The sequence below is a fragment of the Strix aluco genome, chromosome 4, assembly GCF_031877795.1.
Source record: "Strix aluco isolate bStrAlu1 chromosome 4, bStrAlu1.hap1, whole genome shotgun sequence".
In the NCBI taxonomy this organism is placed as follows: Eukaryota; Metazoa; Chordata; class Aves; order Strigiformes; family Strigidae; genus Strix; species Strix aluco.
In genome coordinates, this window is record NC_133934.1 from 122,553,668 (window position 1) to 122,575,419 (window position 21,752).

At 41.6% G+C, this 21,752-nt stretch overlaps 1 protein-coding gene across 3 annotated transcripts in view; it reads left to right on the plus strand.

Moving 5' to 3' along the window:
* The first annotated feature begins 1,087 nt into the window (after window positions 1–1,087).
* The window catches only part of PPM1A (protein phosphatase, Mg2+/Mn2+ dependent 1A), a 36,002-nt gene continuing 15,337 nt past the window's right edge, over window positions 1,088–21,752 (plus strand). Inside the window, exons 1-3 of one of the 3 annotated variants that reach the window (XM_074820912.1) lie at window positions 1,088–1,529; window positions 16,348–17,199; window positions 19,002–19,119. In XM_074820912.1, the coding sequence (XP_074677013.1) occupies window positions 16,366–17,199; window positions 19,002–19,119 (952 nt within the window). In that variant the 5' untranslated portion in view covers window positions 1,088–1,529; window positions 16,348–16,365. Of the gene's footprint in view, window positions 1,530–1,615; window positions 1,777–6,166; window positions 6,264–16,347; window positions 17,200–19,001; window positions 19,120–21,752 lie in introns of those variants that run through there. The other 2 variants (XM_074820914.1, XM_074820913.1) reach the window with 2 other exon arrangements.

A 21,752-nucleotide genomic window follows, 5' to 3' on the forward strand; every position in this document is an offset into this window, starting at 1 on the left:
GGTTTGTCTAATAGCTTGTCCTCTGAATTTGTTCCCTGCAGACTGGCGGGGGGCGTCGCTCCCTTTTGTCAACAGGCCAGCCTTCATCAAAGGGTAGCTGAAAATCATGGGATTATTAAACCCATTATGCGTTCATTACGGGTAATCCGCTGCTGATTTTGCCAGCAGTTGTGTTTTCAGCGGGGAAGCCTGCAGGGCTCTGGTTTAGGCTGGTAAGAGGATATCCCAGCGTGTCCCTACGGCCGCGCCGCCTGCCCGCGGCTTTGCGGACGGGACACGAGCAGGGTGGGGTTTTTTTTTCCTCAGCCCGTCCCCGCCGAGGGGCAAGAAGCGCTGCTCCCCGCGGCCCTCACCTCCTCAGGGGGACGAGGCACGCCGCTGCGGCTCAACCCGCCGGGGCCGGGGCCTCGGCCTCGGCCTCAGCTTCGGCCGCGCTGCCCGCTCCCTGGGCCTCAGGCGAGCAGCGACCGGGACCGGGACCGGGACCGGGACCGGGACCGGGACCGGGAGGCGGCGCAGGCCCCGCCAGCCCTCACGGCGGCCTCTCCCCTCAGGGAAGGGGGCGGTGCCGATGACGTCTATCACCGCCCCCCCTCCCCGCCCGCCCGAGCGCGTGCCTCTCCCACGCGTCCCGCGCATGCTCGGTGCGCCCCGGCGCGGGGGTGATGTAATAGCTGTAACGGCCTCGCTCCCGCCGACCGTGTCACATCCCCCCCCCCCCCCCCGCCGCCGCCTCTGCAGCTCTCCCAGCCCCAACATCCGGGCATCCCTCCCGCTACGCCAGAGGCGGGTTTTAGCCCTGAAAAGCGGCGTTTTGGTGGTTTTTTTTGTTATTGTTGTTGGTTTGGGGTTTTTTAACGGGAGAGGGGGGAGGGTCGGCCGGCGCGTGCGCACGCCCCCCCCCCCCCCCGGCGAGGGGGGGAAGAGCGAGGGGGCGCGCGCGCGCTCCCGCCTCCCCAACCCTGCGGCGCGCGCGCGGTAGCCGCGGCGGGGGGAGGGGAGCGGCGGCAGGCAGGCGCGCGGCGGCGGCGCCCGGTGCGCCTGCGCAGAAGGGAGGCGAGGAGGAGGAGGAGGAGGCGGCGCAGTGCGTGTGTGTGTGTGTGTGCGCGGAGAGAGGCGGGGGGGGCGGACGGACGGACGGACGAGGCTCCGCGAGTAGGCGCGGAGCTTGGGCGGGCGGGAGGGGGCCGAGGAGGAGGAGGAGTGGGGGGGGCAGCGGCGGCGGCGAGCGAGGAGGGGGGGTCGAGGAGCGGAGGCGAGATGAGCGCTGGGCTCCCCCTGGGCACAGAGCCGCCCTCGACAGCCGCCGCCTGTGAATGAACTGAGGCGAGGCCGCCAGCCGGGTGTCCCCCCCCCCCCCCCTCCTCCTCCTTCTCCCCCTCCTTCCCCTTCTCCCCCGGCCCGCCCGCCCGCCGGCCCCACCGCGGACGTCCCCGCCTGCCCCCGGCCTCCCTGCCCCCACGCACCTTCGGGAGCGCGGAGCGCGGCCCTGCCCGCCACAGCCGGCGCCGTCCGCCTCGGCCGGGGGGGTAAGTGCCGCTGCGCAGTGCGGGGCCTCCGGCGGGCCGGGGTGAGGGGGTGGCGGCGGGGCCGGGCGACGCCGGGGCGCTGGAGGGCCGCGGCTGGCTGGGCCCCGGGGCCTGTAAACAACCGGGGGTGGCCTGCGCGGGGGCTGCGCTCCCTCTCGGCTCCGCGGGAGCGGGGGAGGGGGGGCTCGTTCCTCCTGCAGCCCTGGCCTGGAGCGAGGCGTCATCCCCGGCAGCTGGTACCAACCAGGTCGGGGCGGTGAGAGGGAGGGAAATGGGAAGGGGGGCGGCGCGGGTGCGAGCCTGCTTGGGATGCTGCTGCCGGGAGCCCCCTCCCGCCCCGGGGCTGAGGGTGGCCTGGCCGCGGGGCTCCGCTGCGCAGCCCCTGCATTGCAGGCGCCTTCGCGAAAGGGTGGGGGGTGGCACGGCAGCCCCCTGGGGCTGGGCATGGGGAAAGAAAGGGAGGAGGAGGGCGAGCAGGGTTTGGGGCCTGGCTCAGGTAGCAGCAGCTTTCCTTTTCTCCCTCCCTCCCCCCTCCTTTTCTTGGCCGATTCAGAGTTCATTTAATAATGGCTATAAACAGCCTCCTCTCCCATCGCCACCCAAACGCTTGGGGCACGGCACTGGGGAAAAAAAAAAAAATAAAGACAACACGCATCTATTTATAAAGCACCCCACCCTAGCGAGGGTCGGAGCATCAAGCACTCCCCAAATAGTGACATTATTATGCAGCGGACGGTTTTCCTTGCCAACGCCTTTCAGGCGTTTAAAGTTTGAGAGGGATTTCGCTGCCTTTGAAAACAATGTCGTGAGCAAAGGTTATGCTGGTGGTCAGTGATCTGTCATAGTGTGCGTGTTAAAAGTAGATGGAAGGAAAGGCTCTCCTCGATTAAAAAGTTGTTCAGCGATGCACTGGGTAATTAGGCTTGTGTGTTAAATGCCAGAGGTTCCGAGACTCCGTCTAACCTTTTCATTATGTTAGCTTGTACTATAGTAGATATGATACAGCTTTAAGACTGGCTGCAGGTTAGTAGTTTCAGAAGAACTGATTTTGTAGACATCTGTTTGATATGTATTTGTATTTATTCAGTACAATTGAAATATTTCAGTGTTGATATGTGTATGGCAAGATTTTGTTGTTGCAAAACTAACGTTTAAGTTTACAGTAGTGCTTGTGAGGAACTAATTTTTTGTTTGGGTTGTACCTTTTGTCAAATGAGAAAGTGCTGGTCATTTAGTTGGCCTGTGTGGTAACCTCAAGGTTTAAGGTCCTGTGTGTCAGACAAAGGAATCTTTTATTTTTTTAAGCAGAAGGCAGTTTTAGTTTAGAGGACAGTAGGTTTGAGGGTAGGTGATATGTTTTCCTTAGATTGTGACGTTTAACATCAAGAGTAAGTAGAATCATTTTATAAAGTAAAAGTTCTAACTCTTGTGATTCTAGGAAATGGCTTTCCAAATACGAGCCCGCGTAGCACTTTCCTGAGCCTGTACATGTACTGTTTCAGGGGTTAGGTGGCTGAAGCAGGATTTGTGAAGCACTAGAGGAATTAAAGCAAGACGGCTGCTGTTACTCAGGACCCTGTGTGAATTGCCAAATGACCCAAGAATTGTGCAAGTTCTACCCGCATTTCTCCTCTGATAGCTTCCCTTCTGTTACTATTCATAGTTTTTCCATAAATAACAGCAGAGACAGGGGATGGGGGAAACAAAATATGGGTCAGGGAAGTTTTACGTTTTACTTATCCAGCCCAAGTAGCAGTCAAAGGAAAGGTGTTGAACGAAAACAGTTTTGATAGGTGTACCAACATTTTTCCCTGGGGTAGGGACAGCTGCTCCTAAAGTTTTCTCATCCAGGCTTTTCTGGGTCTACCCTTTGTATATGAGACTGAGCTAAGGGTAAAAGACTTGCTGATGCATCATGCCAGTTATTAATGTTTTCCTCACAGACATAGATAACTGATAAAACCCTCTGATAAACGTAGCTTGTACTGGAGAGAGCTGGTCTGTACTCTCACACTCTTCTGACGTAGCCATGTTTTTCTCCTATACAGACAAGGTTTATAGGTTTAGTCCTTTGGTTGGTGGTTGTCTGGTAAATCTCTCCCCTTGAGGTACAGTAGAAAACTATACCTGTTTTCCAACTATTTACTTAACTGTCTATAGGTAAGCTTGAGATACTTTTGCTGAAACCGAGGAGGAGAGATGGAAATGCCAAATGACTGGTGAAGCTTGCAGGTCTGAACAAGAAGAACTCAGTGCAATTTGAATTAAAGCAGAATACAAAAAAGTTTTTTCTATAAAATCAAGCTAGTTGCTTCTTATCTGGAGTGCAGCTTATGCAGTGAAGTTGAGTCATTCTTGCTGAGATAGCATTTTAAGAACTGTCGTTAAAATGCTTAGATATTTAACTCTGGCACAGTATAATTTGCAAACTTATGTAACTGGTATGTTTTTGAATGCAGCTGTCAATAAGAGATCTTATTGCACTTTTCCTTTTTAGTGGAACTGGGGAATATAAAGCAGCTGCTTTCACAAGATGACCTAAATATAAGTGATTGAGCAGTAACATATTTCTTACTAAAATATTGACATTACTATTGACTTAATTTTTACATGTTCAGGTCTGTTCTGATGTAAAAATACTTTTTTACATAATTGGCTAAGCAGAACTGCATTACAATTAAGTGATTGAATAGCGCAGGTTCTGCTATTAAATAAGCAAGTTTTGGAATGAGAAGTACTGTAAAATAATTGTATTCATTTTGTCTCTGCAAAACTGCAACTCATTTTAAAGACTTGAGTAGTAACAGCGTTTGAAGTCAAGACAATAGTGGCTTAGCATAGCTATACCTGAGCCAAACATTTATTCTTAGTATTGCATGTGACCCTTTGTAATTTTTGCTCCTCTTTTCTCATAGATCATACCCCACTTTTACATTTTTTTTGAAACATTGGTGTATCATCTGTAACTGTTTCTGAATGATGCAACCTGTAGTTTCATTTGTTCTTTTGAAAATTAAGCTCTTTTTGTATAATACTTTGCTGCTGAATTCTTACTGATCTCTGTATTTTTAGTCACATGATCCAAATTTCAGTTTAAAATACTAGGATAAAAAATAAACTCATGTAAAATTTAAACATGCTTAAAACGACAATGCTCTTTATTGAAAGAATGACAAATTGCAAAGTATAAAGTCCATGGAAACAATATGTAATCCCTGAAAAAATGCCAGTGGTGTTAGGATATCTAGAAGATCCAGGGAATGCACCTAAAATGTGATTTTTATGGCATTTTATGTACATTCCATTAGCCAGCGCATAAAGATGTTGTTTTAAGAAGGATTCGTGTATTTGAGCCATGATGTGGTGTGGATCATGGTGGAAATAGCATTACCCCTTGTAGCTTCTTTTTGTTGCTCCTGTTGCTATCTGTCCATGAAGGAACAATTTAGGATTTATTAAGATTTAATATTGCTAGAGTAAATCATTTGAGTCTTTAGGCTAGGAAGAATGCTTAGACCAAGGAAATTGTAATCAGGCCAGGAGAAGAGAGCAAGTGTGATACCATGGGAGTGAGTAAACTTCGTTTTTGTTCCTGGGTAGAGGTAGTATCCAGCTGAGTGTTACTGGTGTTAAACCGGTGCCATAAGGTCTGCTTTTCTATATTTCTATCTGCTAAACTGTGTTCTGTGTTAAACCAAATACTAAGTTACAGATGTCTGTCAAGTCTCTACCTTTTTTTTTTTTTCCCATTTGTGTTTAAACTGAACGAGCCTTTGTTTTGCTGGGTGTTCATTGTAATTTTTTTTGTTTTCACATGCAGGTAAAATTAATATTTCAGCTTGCTACTGAAGTCTACAAAACAGTGTGTTTATAAATATGTGAAACAGTTGCTCAGATTTTTTTAACAGTTCTTCTAAAAAGGTGTTTATATATGACGAAAATGGAATGAAAACTTCCTTCATCTACAGGTAGTTCCAATGAAGTTCACTTCTACTGTTTAGAGCGTAAACTTGGTAGCAGTATACTAGCAAAAGAACATCTAAGAGTGATACAAAGAAAAAAACAAAACTGGCTAATCAGGCTTCAATACTGAAATGTAGAGAAATGCTAGCAGTTTACACACAGAGGAAAAAGTACATTAGCCTCTTTATTGCTAACATCTTAGTTCTCAGTTCAGGTAAGAATATTTAGTAGATAAAAAGGTCTCTAAAGTCTTCTAAGATAATAGCTTACAAACCCAAGAAACTCAAGTATAACATGACTTGTATTCTGATAGCTGCGGTTTAAATAAAGCACTTAAATGTGCTTACGCTGATACGCCACGTGCAACTGAATTATGTGGGACTACTCAGATGTGTGATGTTGCTCTCATGCTTAAATGCCTTGCTGGATTTTGACCTAGAGGATGAAATGTGCTTTCATGTTTGGGTCTCAGCTGTAACTTGAAGGATTTTCTGTATCTATGCATACAATTCATTTTAACTGCCAGTTGTACTTTTGAACTGGAATTTGAATGGTAGTCTCTGTTTGTCTTGACCAGGTATTTGTGCATAAAATTTTGTTGTATTTTTTTCTTCTAAAATACCCAACAGTGCAGTAGCCCCAAGAACTATGTGAACTGTGCTTAAGCTCTTTGTGTTTGGAGATGAGTTTAAGGAATTCTCCAGCTGTCTGCTAAGTTAAGTAAAACCCAATCTTTGGAAAGGGTTGCAGAACGTGGAAAAATGTGGGCAGGTAAGTGGTTAGCATTAAATTGTAGGAACATTTCATGGAGAAAGAATCAGTTTCTATCAGTAAATAATCTTATAGTTCCCCCAGTCAATTATAATAAGTATTTAAACAGACCCTTCTTAAAAATCTAGTTCTGCTTCTGTCTGTAAAGAAGCATTCAGAGACTACGGAATTAGGCCCTATAAATTTAGGAAATGTTGGCATTAGCACTGCTTATGTTCTGAAGAACAGTTGAATTTGATAATGCCTCTTTTGGTGACCAGAGTATTTAGAGCTGCAGTGAACTCAAGTTTGGACTCAGAAGAGCACCTCACTGCCTTGTTCATCATGGGCAAGTCTGTCAGCTCTGCACTGATAGTGAGAAGTGAACTCAGTAATCAGTGGGACCCTCAGAGGGGAGCCTTCTGTCCTGAAAGTTACTGTCTGCATAAAAGGCAAAAACAATAGGGTTTTTCCCTTGGTTTCTTTTTTTATATTTTTATGTAGTCTTGGGGGAAAAATCTACTTTATTGCAGCAGTCATCCTCTATCCTTGTCCTTTTAATGAGATAGGAATGCTGGGGATGTGAGGGCAAAATAGCTTTGTAAATAAAAGCTCTGTGTATGTACAAATGAACAAACTCTGGCTTTTCCTAAGCTTTGAGGATTTGACTTCTAGGTCTTAATGTGCTTCTGGCATAGTTTTGATGTCATTTCCTTGCAAGCAAAGCCAGGTTACAGCTGTACACTTCAGAACATTTCCTATTTTATTCCTGTTTTGTTCTCATGTGTAGTCATCAGGTTTAAAGTGTCCTGTATAATGTTTCTGCTATATCCTCACCAAAATAGTGGTAATGTTGCTGAGATTAGAGCCCCACTACTATTTTAACATAGCATGAAGGCTCTGGGAAATTATGTATCTTACTTTGAATTATTTCTTAATATTGAGTACTTGGCTAAACAAGAAATTTTGGGGCCTTCATGCAGACATCATCATCTAATCATTGGGTGCATGCATACTGGTTGCATTTTCTCTAAATAGTTTATTTTCATTTTACTCCTAAGTACTAGCTGTATAAACTTCATTTTCACTTGGGTTTTATTCTTCCATATTGATAAATTACTCATAAGACAAATCAGAAATAGGTGGCTGATGCTTATTGTTGAAGTTAGGAAGATCTGAAGTCTGAAAGCTTTAAATATTTTTTAAAGAGAGCAGTGACCTTGCTGAGCAACTGTGAAGTCTCAAAGACTAAAAATTAAAGAGGAGATACTGTGACAATTTCATGTGTTCAATTTTCTTTAAGGTGTATAGGACTATTAACTTAAAATTTAAGATGTTCGTGGTGGGGTTATCAGTGAAACAGTATGACAGAAGGATGGTGGGTTTCTATAAGAATTTGTACACATTACCACAGGCGACAGTACCACATTATGGTAACTGTAAAAAACTGGCAGTTTCCTAACTTCATCATGACAGATGAGAGAAAGGCTGAGTGTGCATGAGTCTGATTTTTTTTGTTCAGACTTGTATTTCGGAAATGGTTCAATTAGTGCATTTGATGTTTTGTTGATTTTTAAATTATTGTTATTCAAGCCTCCCTTTGTTTTCGGAGTCTCAGCAAATAATCCCATTGGGACCTTTTTCTGCGTAGCATCTCTTTCCTAGTTTATTTTATCACTTCAGCTAAAACACTGACAAAGACAAATTGGCAGTAGCTTGACTTCACTCCAGTGGCTTTGGAACAACCTGAAGTCCTGGTCATTCTGATAAGTCATTCTGGTCCAGAAGCCTTTTACTCAATAACTTCACTTTCCTCTTTTGGGTAGTGGCAGGATGGGCTAGGACTCCAATTCTGTCTTGATCTTTCTGAATAGGTTTAGCTGAACTTAAAAAAATAAATAAAAGCAAATGCTTTTTGTTTGTTTGGGGTTTGTTTTGTTTTGTTTTTTTCTGACACAGAAATAGCAGTGGAAGTGTGTGGTTCTTCCACTAAGGAAAGCATTCCTTTATGAATCTTCAGCTTTTTTTTTATGGCAGGTATTGTTTGGTTGATAATACTAGCAGTGAACAAAGATGCTGAGGCTTCAGGCTGCAAATGAGAGATCAAAAAAATGAAATCTAAAGAACAGGGATGCTTTAGGTGTTACTTGGAGCATTCGATATGTTCAGATCTGTTCGATTCTTGGACATTCAGTGGCTTGTACTCAAGTAAGAATGGCCAATTAGGCACACGATGTCTAGGACTGGGGTAATACTCTGTTATGATGGTAGATGACAGTGGCAGAACACTCTTGGTATTACAAATACTGGAAAAATTGTAATTCAACTTCTATGACTTACTGTAACCTCATTCTTCTGTGTTGTCTTTTTCTGTTTCCTTTTTGCCCATATTTTCTTTCTGTTGGAATAGCTGCATAGCTCTGACATGAACAGTTTGGTTGGAATTCTTATTTTCCCTTGTTTGCCTTGCTCTTTCAAAAAATTTGAATTTTACTGCATCTCATTGATATATAGAATGAAGCAAGGCCTTTCTTTCTCCCGACTTCTGTCTACATAGACTGCAGCTTTCTTGGATCTTCCAGTTCCTTTTACAGTGCTTGCTTCAATGGGCCTTTGAATTTTGGCTGGAGTCTGCAGGAGTTTGTGTGCTATTAACAAAGCAGTTGTCTAATCTCTGTGACCGAAATGAGTGTCTTTTGTTTATCTTCCAACACTTTTAAGTAAGAAATCTTTGGAAAATGAAGTATAACCAGAAAGGTGCTGAACTAAACACCAGCATGGGCATGTTTTCTGCTTATTAATGCTTTCAAGCAAGGACCTTGGTTTTTTTCATTCCCATGCTGTTCAGACAGCAGCATATGAATTTATGCAGAACTACCTCATTGATTTTCATAGTACTTGTTAATGCCATTTTGGTTGTCTACACAGTTTTTCATACCGATTGAGCTGCTAGTACTTTGATACTGCTGCTTAGTTGGGCTTTTGTTTTCTTATGCTTTCTCACCTCTAATTTGCAGTACAAATATTTAGAAAGAAGCAAGAATTCTGTCTGGGCCAAGAAATATTACCTTAATTGTGTTCTGAGGGTGCCAGTCACGTTATGATCCTGAAGAGTGACTGGTACTTGTGGATGCAAGTTGTATCTCCTCTTAAAATCAATGTAGTGATTTTTCTATTCCCAGCAGTCATCCTAGTGATTCTGGAAAGAAGTTATTTTCTTCAGTAACTGACCACAGAGCAAAATGAAAGCAACTCCATAAAGAGATCTTGAAACTACATCACTGTCTTTCAAAATTCTGCAGGAACAATTTGTTAGAGAGATGAATTACCTTTTTCAATGTCCGGGGCTTTCTTTTTCAAAAATCAGATTACATACATCTCCTTTGGAGGGTGTTTGAACCTACATACATTCATATTGAGAATTGCAGCTCCTAGTTAAACCTTGAAACAGGTTTAGTTGTCTGCAGGAAAGATAGGAGCAAAAAAAGATGTTTTAAGAAAAAGCTGAGACATGATGTTGGAGGGAGAGTGTTAACTTAGAAATGGTTACCTTCTATGTTGCAGAAGACTACTGAGGGTTTAGCAGTCCTCTCCTAAATCCTACCTACCCTGCTGTACACACACAAAAAATAAATTGGCATAGGAAAACAAGTGGGATAAAATATTTTGCTGCTTAATACAGGAAGGCATTCAGAAAGGCTGTCAGCTCATAGCAAGGAGAAAGGATTTTAAGCAAAAGAGAAGTTATGTTTAAAAACCAAAACGACTCTCAGAACAACCTAGCTCAGTGAAATGGCAGTGCCTGAGGACCTGCTATCAAGAGGTCAGAGCTCATAGATGTCTGTATCAGAGATGCAGTGATTTAGTGTTTTCTGCTGTGGTATGAAGTTGTAATTGTAATCACTGTTGCATATTAATTACAGGGAGAGAGGGAGGGTAAGTGGGGAAAGGTTGAAACAATTCATACTTTCCCTTGGACACACAGAGTCATTAACTTGCTTATCTTTGGGGGTTTTTTTCCCCTGTCTCTCACTTGGATCCATGTATAGATGTTCTTGCCTGTCTGAAGGCCTGTTTGAGAGCTTTGATATTTCTCTTTACTTTCTTTACACTAATGTTTCCAGCTGTCTACCTTTCCCTGTTCCCTTTGTCTGCCACATGCCATAGCTCCTACATCTGTCCTAAACCAAAAAGTAGTTAATTACAAGCATTCTTACACCTATGGGTAGCTGCTTCTTATGTTCTTCTGTTTGCAATTGGCTTACCAAAATATAACACAACTACAGTTGCATCTCCAGCTGGTGGGGAAATTGTGTGTTAGTCCATGTTTATTAAAATAACCTTATTTCTGTATTTTTTTCTAACCTCTGTTTCGTAGATAATTCACGTCTCCTAGTTGGCCGTGTGTTCCTGTGTCTGAAAGTACACATTCAGAGACATCAACTGTAATTTTCAGTACTTTATTGATGTTGTTGAACTGTGAGTGCCAGAACTCAGTCATATAGCCTCCAATAGTTTTTAAATAGTTTCATTGGCAAGAGACTTTTTCATGACTTCATTCAGCCCATGACTGTGGTGTAATTATGTCTCCTCATCTGCGTGTTCTGTTTTATTTTAGTCATTCTTCCGATCCCTGGGATGATCTCTGACATGTTGTTTGTTAACATTAATTGATTTGGGGCATCCAGTATGTACTGTTAGTTTTTAATTCAACAGGCGCTGACTTCTGAAAATGTTTCCACGTTTTCACAATTACGTGCTGACTGGTTACTGCATCCAGCCTGCTTAAGGCAGTGGGAAAAGTACCACAGATCAGATTGGAGTTGAAGTGATCAAATGCCCTTTTTCTATTCAGTAGCAGTCTGTATAATTTGGTGACTTGCTCTGAGTCCTGTAGTTCAAGTAAAGGTTGTAATCTTTCTTTATGGTGCTCATTACAACACACAGGGCAAAATGTCACTTGGAGAATTGTTCCAGGAAATTAGAGTACGGGGACATTTCTCAGCTTAGTTTTAACAAGTGCCTGTGACTTCAGTGTGGTTCATATAAGCAGCTTATCCTAGTGGAAGGAATACAACTTGAACATTGTTTAAAAGGGATTATTAAATTACATATTGTTGAAGTACAAGTTTCAGATGGGGGTGGTTGGTTTTCTTGGACAAGACGACCAAATCCTTGTCTGAATTCTGTGGAAAAATAAACTGTCTTCTTACGGGGGGGGGGGTATGTGGAGCTACATTAACAATCCTTTGTGAACAGTTTAAGACTTATCTTTATTTGAACCTTCATGCAAATGAATAAGCAAATAGCAAAACAGTAAAATTTATTTTCCTGTGTATCAGAAGGCATTATAGTTGTGCTGTCTGGATAGCACAATTTGAGGGACAAATGAAGGGGCAAAGAGATTTCATGCATTCCAGTGATGTATCTGTGGTTGTCCATGGTTGTCCATGGTCTGGTATACTAATTACCCTCCTTTTCTTTGCCATTCTGTTCTCCAGTTGTGTCTATTTTCAAGGAGTTTAGCTACTGACTCTTTGGCATGCTCCATTCATTATTTGAGTTTTGTTTCTAATGCTGCAGTCCTTTGAATTTTGGCACTCTTGTGTTTTATCCAAGATCTTGTTATTTGTGTTGATTTTTCTAGGCCCTGTAAAGTATTCTTGCTTTTCTGTCTGCAAACTGCAACTTGAGTTTTTTGTGTACTTGCTGTAGAGGCTGTCCTTCAGTTTGACCTCCACAAAATCAGCATTTCAGAAGTCATGGTTTAGATGCACTCATAGATGCGAGGACCTTTTTATGCATAGGAGTCCATTTTCACATTTAGTTTTGCTCAGAAGCCTCTCTATTCTTTCTTCAGAGCCAAACCCCAGGAGCTTTGACTGCAGAAAGCTCTTTTAGGAGAAACTAATGGAAGTCACTGATATGGAGATGGTGAACTGTGATGTGGTCCTGCACATGGGTCGGGGCAATCCCAAGCACAAATACAGGCTGGGTGATGAGTGGATTGAGAGCAGCCCTGAAGAGAAGGTCTTGGGGCTATTGATGGATGGAAAACTGACTGTGAGCCAGCAATGTGCACTCACAGCCCAGAAAGCCAACTGTGCCCTGGGCTGCATCAAGAGAAGTGTGGCCAGCAGGTTGAGGGAGGGGATTCTCCCCCTCTACTCCAATCTCATGAGACCCAACCTCCAGACCTTTGGGGTCCGCAGCATAAGAAGGACATGGACCTGCTTGAGCGGGTTCAGAGGAGGCCATGAAGGTGATCAGGGGGCTGGAGCACCTCCACTATGAGGACAGGCTGAGAGAGTTGGGGTTATTCAGCCTGGTGAAGGCTCTGGGGAGACCTTATAGCGGCCTTCCAGTACCTAAAGGGGGCTTATAAGAAAGATGGGGGGAGGGACTTTTTACCAGGGCCTGTAGTGACAGGACAAGGGGCAATGGTTTTAAACTGAAAGTGGGTAGATTTAAATTAGATATAAGGAAGAAATTTTTTACAACGGGGGTGGTGAAACACTGGAACCAGTTGCCCAGAGAAGCTGTGGAATAGGAGTAGGAAGAATGTCTGTCTCCTTTAGTATGTATGTGCATCGTTCAAGCATCCTGGAAGTTGAGGCTTCCAGAATAGCAGATTGGTTCTGTCTCCTGGTATGAGACTGCAGTTTTCTAACATGATTGCAGAAATGTGTGGCTGAGTTAAAAAGGGCAAGGGGAAGGGTAATTATTTGGAGAATAATGGTCATAAGAGGAGGATTTCTGCTGAGAAAGGTGACTAAAGAAATGTAAGAGAGGGTTAAGTTAAACCATGTTCAGAATCTGTTGCTTTTTTGCACATCATGGATGCAGACTGATCTGGGTCTGACTTCTCTCTTCAGTGTTATTACATAACAAAGTCATGCTAGAACTTGGGTGCTTGCACTGCTATAGGTTAATCTGATTTGCGTACAGTTACATGCTCAAGTAAAGGTGTCATTCCAACTTAATCAATATAGTACACAAACCACCTCCAGAAAGAATGAAGAACCTACTAGTGATTTAGGTAGACACTGATGTGTGAAAGATGTTTCCATATATATGGACTCAAAAACAGACCTAAAAGATATTTTCATCAGGAAGGAAGCATGGCTTGGTTCTGTCAGCCTTTTTGTGTGTGTGTCTGTACCTTCTTTTAAAACTAAGATTTTTTTTTTATAACTAAGACTCTTTAAATTCTTCAGGTTTTAGCCACACATAAGGGTGTGGGGGGAGAAGTAGCAAGTAGCCTCTGCTTCGTAAGAATTCACAGATTGGTCATATTAAACTCAAATTTTTCTGAACAAGAATTGAAATTCTGGAAGAACTAAAGGCTTGGCATATTCATTCTATCCACACGTAAACTATGCTTTCCCTTCAGATACAGTGAGGATTTGAAAACCTGGCTTACTCTCGTACAAGTTTAGACTGGCATTCTGGTGGAGTATGATTAGCTAGAGTGTTGCAAGGAAGGCAACTTCAGTCTGTTACTGCAGTTTTCAGAAGGTGACTACTTTATGCTACGGGCTGTGAATAATTTCCTAAGCAGAAGTTATGTGACCACATTGTGGTTATCCTTCTGTCTGGTTGTATTCGCATCTATGGTGGGTAGCTCGTGCCCTTGAAGAATCATGTGTCAACATCTCACCTACAAGGCTTAATTTAGAATAGCAACAGCTTTCAGTTTACGTTCTGGGGAGGGATAAGGCAGCTTGATTTTTGAATGGAGAGTGGATTTGTTTCGTTTTTGAAGTGTGCTAGCGTTCTGTATGAGTAGCTAGAACTGCATATGACCTGTATTGTTAATTGTGGGTTACATGACAAACTACTGATAGGGACAAACAGCTTCCAAAGCACAACTCTGAATATTGTGTACCTTGTAATGTGAGAGATTGGAAGGAAAACTGCCTTTTTTAATCCGAATTTGACAGCGCTTGTGGTCAGTTTAACCGTATCCTGTTTCTAATGCTTTTCTATTTTGTTTTGTTTTAAACACAGTACTAATGTAAAATACTTCACAAAAATGTTGTATTTGTCAGGGCAGTTTCTGCTTTTTGAGCTCTAAATTAAGGTGAAATAATTGAATATCTGCATAGTATTTTCTCTTTGACAATAAGAAAGTGCTAGGCATTAGTTTAAACTCTGCTGCTATCATGGAATGAATAAAAAGTCTATTATTCTGCAAAATAATTCCCCATTTGATTTATGGCAGCATTCTGTAATTATTTTGATCACTCTGACTTCACTAGAGTTGCATGTGAAGATAAAAAAGTCTAAGTCGTATTTTTTTCCTAGCAACTGCAGTAATGTGAACCTCATGCATGTGCTTAGGATAGCGTACACAGGTCTTGTATATTTTGTTGGCTAGTTACAGTTTGCGTGGGCATCAGTATTTTGTGTTGGCTTGAGAAGAGACAGAACTTAAGAGCAGCGGCTAGGGTGAGAGGAAGCAGAGGTGTGCTGCTGCTGACATCTCTCTCCCTACAGCTGAAGTAGTATCTGTGGCTTTTGTTTCTGTTAACAAAGCATGTGAGCCAAAGAGTGGATATCCAGTCCCTATGCCTCACATTTGAATCACTGTTGCGGTGAGATCAAATATAAACATTTCTTGACTGTTTATTCTAACATGTTTTAGAAAGGTTGGTAGTGGCTGGAAGAGACAATGTGAAATGTTGGATATATAGTGTCACAGCTAGAGCTGTACTGCAACAAAAGCATGCTAGTAAAAAGTGATGTTACCACTTAGAAATCTGATCAAATGCATTCCACATCCAAGTTAAAAACTTCTAAAACCCATAGTGTACTAACTTTTCTGTTAGTGCAGCTGCTTAGTTGGGGCCTCAGGTAAAATCTGTTTCAGAGACTCTTCTCATGGTTAATTTTTATCCACCATCTTCAAATAGAAAAGCTCATAGTCTTGTTCCATTACTTTGTATTGTATAACAGTGATTTGCACGCTCTTTGATGCTTCCCAGGGCAGAATTTGCAAGTATGTAAAATGTGTGACCTATTTTGTATGATTTTTTTTAATAATGAATGCACAAATAAACTGATGTGGATTAGATGGGTGGGTTGAATGGTTAGGGTGTGAAAGCCATGAAGATAAACCTGTCAGTTTACACTGCCTGCAAATATAATTCTCTTAAGCATGAATATTTGCTGCATCACATCCCAGTGATGGGAGGTGGAGGAGGATAGGGTGTGCAGTATATTGGTCTGACTCGAATAAGGAAGCATGAATTTACAATACTTGTGATTTTATTTTCAAACAGATTTCCTTAGACTTGTCAGGGGCAGTTGTCTTTCAGTGAAGCATGAATACATTAAGGTTTTAAGTAAATCTGCAGCACAGACATCTGAGAAGCTTGCTGCGTAATTTAACTGAAAATCTACGGATGAGCTTTCACAAGATGGCTGAGCCAAACTAATGGCTTGCTGCTGCCTAAAGGGACAGCTGCTCTGTTCCTTCTGAGTCCTGCTCCTAGTTAACCAGTGTTGCCTCTTCCTTTATGCAGGCTCTGGCATCATGTTGATCATTCAGATCACTTTGTCTGTTTAAAGAAACAAAACAAAAAACCCCCAACCTCCTCCCCAAAAGAAAACCTAATCTGTTTCCTTTTGTTTCTCCGCCACTGTTGGAAAAGCAGAGTGTGAGCTGGACTTTGTGGCCAGCAGGTAGGGATCTAGGGAATGCCACTGTACTGGAAACATTGAACTCTTTCTTGGCTCAGTAATCGCAGGGAACATAGCTATTCAGATGTGTCAGTTAACAAGTCTTCTTTCAAACTAGTTCTATACATACTATACTAGAGGCTTTTGTCAGAACCATGAATGACTGTGGAATACAAGTTCAAGTAAACCAGCTGAAAATACTTACAAAAATATGAAAAGTGCAGTTCAGGTAGTAGCAGCGTCCTTGTTTAAATTAGATGAAAGCAATGCAAATTTGACTTGAGAGACACAGAAAAGTCAGTTTTATATCTGTGTGTTTTTGTCTTAACATTATTTAGGCTATTATTTAATGGTTTCCAATAGGATGTTTAAACAAGAGATGTTTAAGAAATATCTTAATAATCCTTTTTTTTCTTTTTAGAACTGAAGGAAAGTCATCATGGGAGCGTTTTTAGACAAGCCAAAGATGGAGAAGCATAATGCCCAGGGGCAAGGGAATGGGCTTCGTTATGGTCTGAGTAGTATGCAAGGCTGGCGAGTTGAAATGGAGGATGCACATACGGCTGTGATTGGTTTGCCAAATGGACTTGATGGATGGTCATTTTTTGCTGTATACGACGGGCACGCTGGATCACAGGTTGCCAAGTACTGCTGTGAGCATTTATTAGATCACATCACGAGCAACCAGGATTTTAAAGGGCCAGATGGGCCACCATCTGTGGAAAGTGTAAAGAGCGGCATCAGAACGGGTTTTCTGCAAATTGATGAACACATGAGAGTCATCTCTGAGAAGAAACATGGCGCAGACAGAAGTGGGTCGACAGCTGTGGGTGTCATGATTTCTCCCCAACATACATACTTCATCAACTGTGGAGACTCGAGAGGTTTACTTTGTAGAAACAGGAAGGTTCACTTCTTCACACAGGATCACAAACCAAGTAATCCACTGGAGAAAGAGCGTATACAGAATGCAGGTGGCTCTGTAATGATTCAGCGTGTGAATGGCTCTCTTGCTGTTTCACGGGCACTTGGGGACTTTGATTACAAATGTGTCCATGGGAAAGGTCCTACAGAACAGCTAGTCTCACCTGAGCCTGAAGTTTATGAAATTGAGAGATCGGAAGATGATGATCAATTCATCATCCTGGCTTGCGACGGTATCTGGGATGTTATGGGAAACGAAGAGCTGTGTGACTTTGTAAGATCCAGACTTGAAGTCACTGATGACCTTGAGAAAGTTTGCAATGAGATAGTTGACACCTGCTTGTACAAGGTAGCCAGACTTGAGAGAAGAAGTTTACTGTATTTTCACTATTAGAAGTTTATGAACAAGTTAAGAATAAGTTTTAATTCCAGTCTATAAGTATCCAATGGTTTATGTTAACATGACTGTTGACAGTAATTACCATGATTCCCACAAAAATGGTGATAGAGGGAGAACAAACACACAACAGAAACAGCATGGCTTTCTGGGTGGTTTTGGTTAATGAAGAGTTTATAATCATGTACAGATACATTGTAATCAAACTAGAAGCTGATGGGGAGTTTATGGGCAAGCCAAGGACAATAACTGCCGCCTTCTGTTTCACAACATACTTCACAAAACCTTAAGACTTAAATCAGGCTAGAGAATATTCTTTCCCTTCCTAATCTTCCCCTCTGTTCTTGGGCATGTAGTAGTAACATTACTGTCATAATTACACCAAGATAAATGCAGAATGGATGAACTTTGACTTCATATTTTACAGTTTAAAATTTTTTATTGACTATATGAAGATCTGACTTCCAAAGTTAGTTTTTATTCTGGTTTAATTACTCTATTTCTTACTTAGTATTGTGCGATACAGCTATGAAACTAGCTCACCTAGGAGAAGATGGGACTGTTTTGTTTAACAAATCTGTGATTTTTGTCTTACAATAGCTTCTACTTTGTATTAATAAGTTGCAGGATGATGTAGTTACAGAAGATATTTGAAGTATTGAGTTTCATAGCTTGACAATTTTCCAAAGACAAGCTATAAGTCATAATGTAAAAAGCAAACATTTTTGATACTAAAGAGACAAGACAGCATCTCTGCTCTTGCCACATGACTAACAGGGTCATTGCTTCCCTTTTGGAAAAATGTAATTGCTTTCCAACACTTTGGCAGATTGATAATGCGTATATTTTTGTTTACAATTTTTGTCTGGTAATCCTGAAAACAAATACCAGGGGAAGAACAGTGGCTTGTGGATGCTGTAAGCTTTGCACTACCCAACTGTCAGCACCTCCCCGTACGCCCATATACTCTTGTTTTTAAACACTGGCTTGTTCTTGATCTTGCTGGCTTCAGTGGATTTAATTGGTGTTAAAAGTTAAGCATATGGATGCATGTTTGTAGACCAGAGTACAGGCTATTGAAAGTAAACTAAACAGTTTTCATAAGCAGAATGTGTTTGTATTTTAAGGTATTCAAGTATTAGGGTTCTGTTTAGTTGGAGTTTTAAATGTTTCCATTTCAAAAAATGCTTTTGTAAAGGCCTGGGCCCCTTCCAGCTGGTCTTTTAAGAGATTCTCTCATTTGTAACTTTTCTTGTTTTAAAAGAAAAGGGGGGAAAAAAAACCCACCCTAATAGCTGTGATTTTAGATGGAAGCACTGTGTGAATTCAGCACCTCCCTACTTGGTGCTTTTAAGCAGTAATGGTTTTGTTTACCCATCTAATTCAGCTGTTTTCCCCAAATGATTGGATAGTACTTAAAACAAAATGGAACACAACTTTGTAATTACACGTCACTCATTAGTAATGTCAGTTTTTAAAAGACAATGGGCTGTCTGTAATTGGCTCCATGTAGGCTTCAGACCATGAAAGAAGAAGGAACAAAGTGACTTAAAAGTTGTACTGAATGAATGGGCAGACTTCTGGAATTCTGTAAGGGGGTGGGGGGAAATTAAGACTAATGATAATATTAATCCATAATAGTAAAAGTTGTATTCTAATACCATATGATTTGTGAATTTTTGTGTGTAAAATGCTTTGATGTATATTTAGCCTGGTGTGTATATGTTCTTAAATAATTTTTTCTTTTCCACCAGGGAAGTCGAGACAACATGAGTGTGATATTGATCTGTTTTCCGAATGCACCAAAGGTATCGCCAGAGGCGGTGAAAAGAGAGGCAGAGTTGGACAAGTACCTGGAAAGCAGAGTAGAAGGTGGATCATTTAAAAAAAAATAAGTAACTTTGTTTCTAAACAGACCCCCTGGCCCCTTTCCCCTTTCAACAGCTAAACTCTTAACACATACAGGCTTTTTAATAGACCTTCAAGTGCCACTGGCCATCTAGTGTACATCTCTGAAAAAGGCACTCACATAGTCCTGCTGTATGTCCTGAAAAAAATCTGCTATGAAAGTGCAGCAGCCTGTAGCCCTGAAAATTACTCAGGATGGCAGAGAAATAATTCCTTTGTGCTCGGTGTTCTTCATGAGTCTGTTGACAGCGCTAACTTCCAAACAGTAAATCCTGGTTCCTGTTATATGGAGTTAAATAATCAGAATATCTTGCAAAGTGTCTGTGAAGATGGTAATTTGATTGCCATTTTTCCATATAGTTATGTACAAATTACCCATAATATTATCTATTATGGTAGGGTTACAGCTTGGTTACTGTCACCTTTAAGGCACCTACTAACATACTTATTTGAAAGCACATCAGGCATTTGTCAAAGCTAATCTTTAGGCATTCGTGATGAACAAAAGCTGAGAACTCATCTTACTCTAACTTCAAAATTTTGCTTTACATTTATATTTCGGGAGACCTCAAACTTTAAACTGAAACTGCAAGTCTTAGGTATTTTAGGTCAACTAACTAAAAGTGATACTTGAAATCAATTTGATTTAAAAGAATTCTCATTAAAAATGGGTTTATAGTACCTTTTGGTACTTAAAAATGACCACAGCTTGGAGCTTCTTTCTGAAACATAAGACACTCTGTATGCATTATTTGCATAGGTTAAGTCTATTTTTGAAGTGGACTCCTCTAGACCTATATGTTACGAGTCCAGTTATGTGCATATACTCCAAGAATCCATAATAGCATGCAGGGCACGATACACAAGAGTTCTTCACGACTATGGTGTCAGTGATTAGTAAGTTAGAGGAGTATATTGTGCACTATTTTTTTTCCTCCTTAACTTGCATGAAGTTAACACAGCTCAGCATCAGAAATTTCACAGAGAACTTGCCCACATGGGAGTTCTGGGTTCAAATTAACGTGCAATTTTAAAGCACTTACTACCTGTGTAGCTGCTTCTTCAGGAAGTATCACCTTTTTCAAAGTCCTCATTCACAAGGTCTTGGTGAACTATGTCTGTTCTGCCCCTGAACAAATGTCCAGACAGACATTTCTGTGTTTTAATCTAACACTTGCCTAATAGGAGAAGTTGGTGCGCAGAAAGCAATAGTGTGAATCTTTTTGACAGCGTAGCAGGAATATCCAAGTACATGGTAACACTGCATGAGTTAAGTGTTGGATGGCTTTCTCCATTTCAAAGCAGTGAGCAGTTTTGCACCAGGCATTTGAGGATCTTACTATGTATGCCCACTCACAGGATTGGTGATGAACAAGTATGCTGTGAATTCACACATTAATTTACAGCATGCTAACTCTCCTACTTTGGGCAAGTATTACCTTAGTATCTTTGATATTTTGTCTTGAGTTCAGACAAACCCATGACCTAGAATATGAAAATATGTTCGAGTTGGCTGCATCTTCAGCTGGCCTCATTGTACCCCAGGAATATTACGATGAGGAGAGCTGACATTTTTGTACAGACACTTCATTTTGCAAATGGAGAACCTAAACACTGGAACTGCGTGTGATTATGGTACATACAAGGAATTTGGCTGCCAGTACTTTGCATTTATACAAATACAAAATTTCAGGAATGAGCGCAGTGTGATACTTGCATAGAGGCAGAAGGATTCTGTATGTAGTTATAAAGCACTTTAACACTAATTTAATGGGATGATGCCTGAACAACTTGAGGAAATACATTGTACTTGCCCTCAAGGGTCTTTGCTTCTTTTTTAGAGCTGTCCTCAATCTTTTGTCTATTGTTGCACAAAGATATTATTTAAATTAATGAATATGTAGTAAACACTATTCAACCCAGCAGTGATTTGTATCAGCTGTGTGCAGAATTTGGCCTTTTAGCTGTCACTGGTGAGGGAAGTTGAGAGGCTGAACTAAAGCAGAACTTCAGGAACAGGAGTGGATTAACTTTGTTACATTTAACTTAATTCTTGTGCAGTTACTGTTTCCTGGTGTAAATGGATAGTGCAGTATTGGCTAGTAAGATAGGACTGCTACAGCACCTGAAGCTTTCAACACTACAGTGAATAATCTTGCTGTTATCCTAGGGTACTCTAAGAATGGCAGTGCTTAACTTTAAAAGCCTAATCTTCAACCGAAAGAACTAGAAAATGCAAAGAGTACTTTTACAATTATTTTACTAATCTATAATACCAATTTAAAGTTAAAATTCATTAAAATGGAAACTTAGTGGAAATGCATATTATGTATTTTTAGGCACTTCAGTACTCAGTGTAGTCCATCAAGTAATGAGATTTGATGCTTACTAATGCGCATTTTTTTCTGGTTGTACTTTTAGTCCCTCAGCCCAGAGTATATCTTTACACTGTTAAGAAGTAATGCAAATTTTAAGACTGAATAGGGCCTAGTACTGATGGTCATTTTGAATAAGGAGAGACAATTCAGATTTTAAAAACATAGAGAGTTTTCTACTTACTATGCCACTTAGGACTTTCCTTTTACTAATCTCGATAT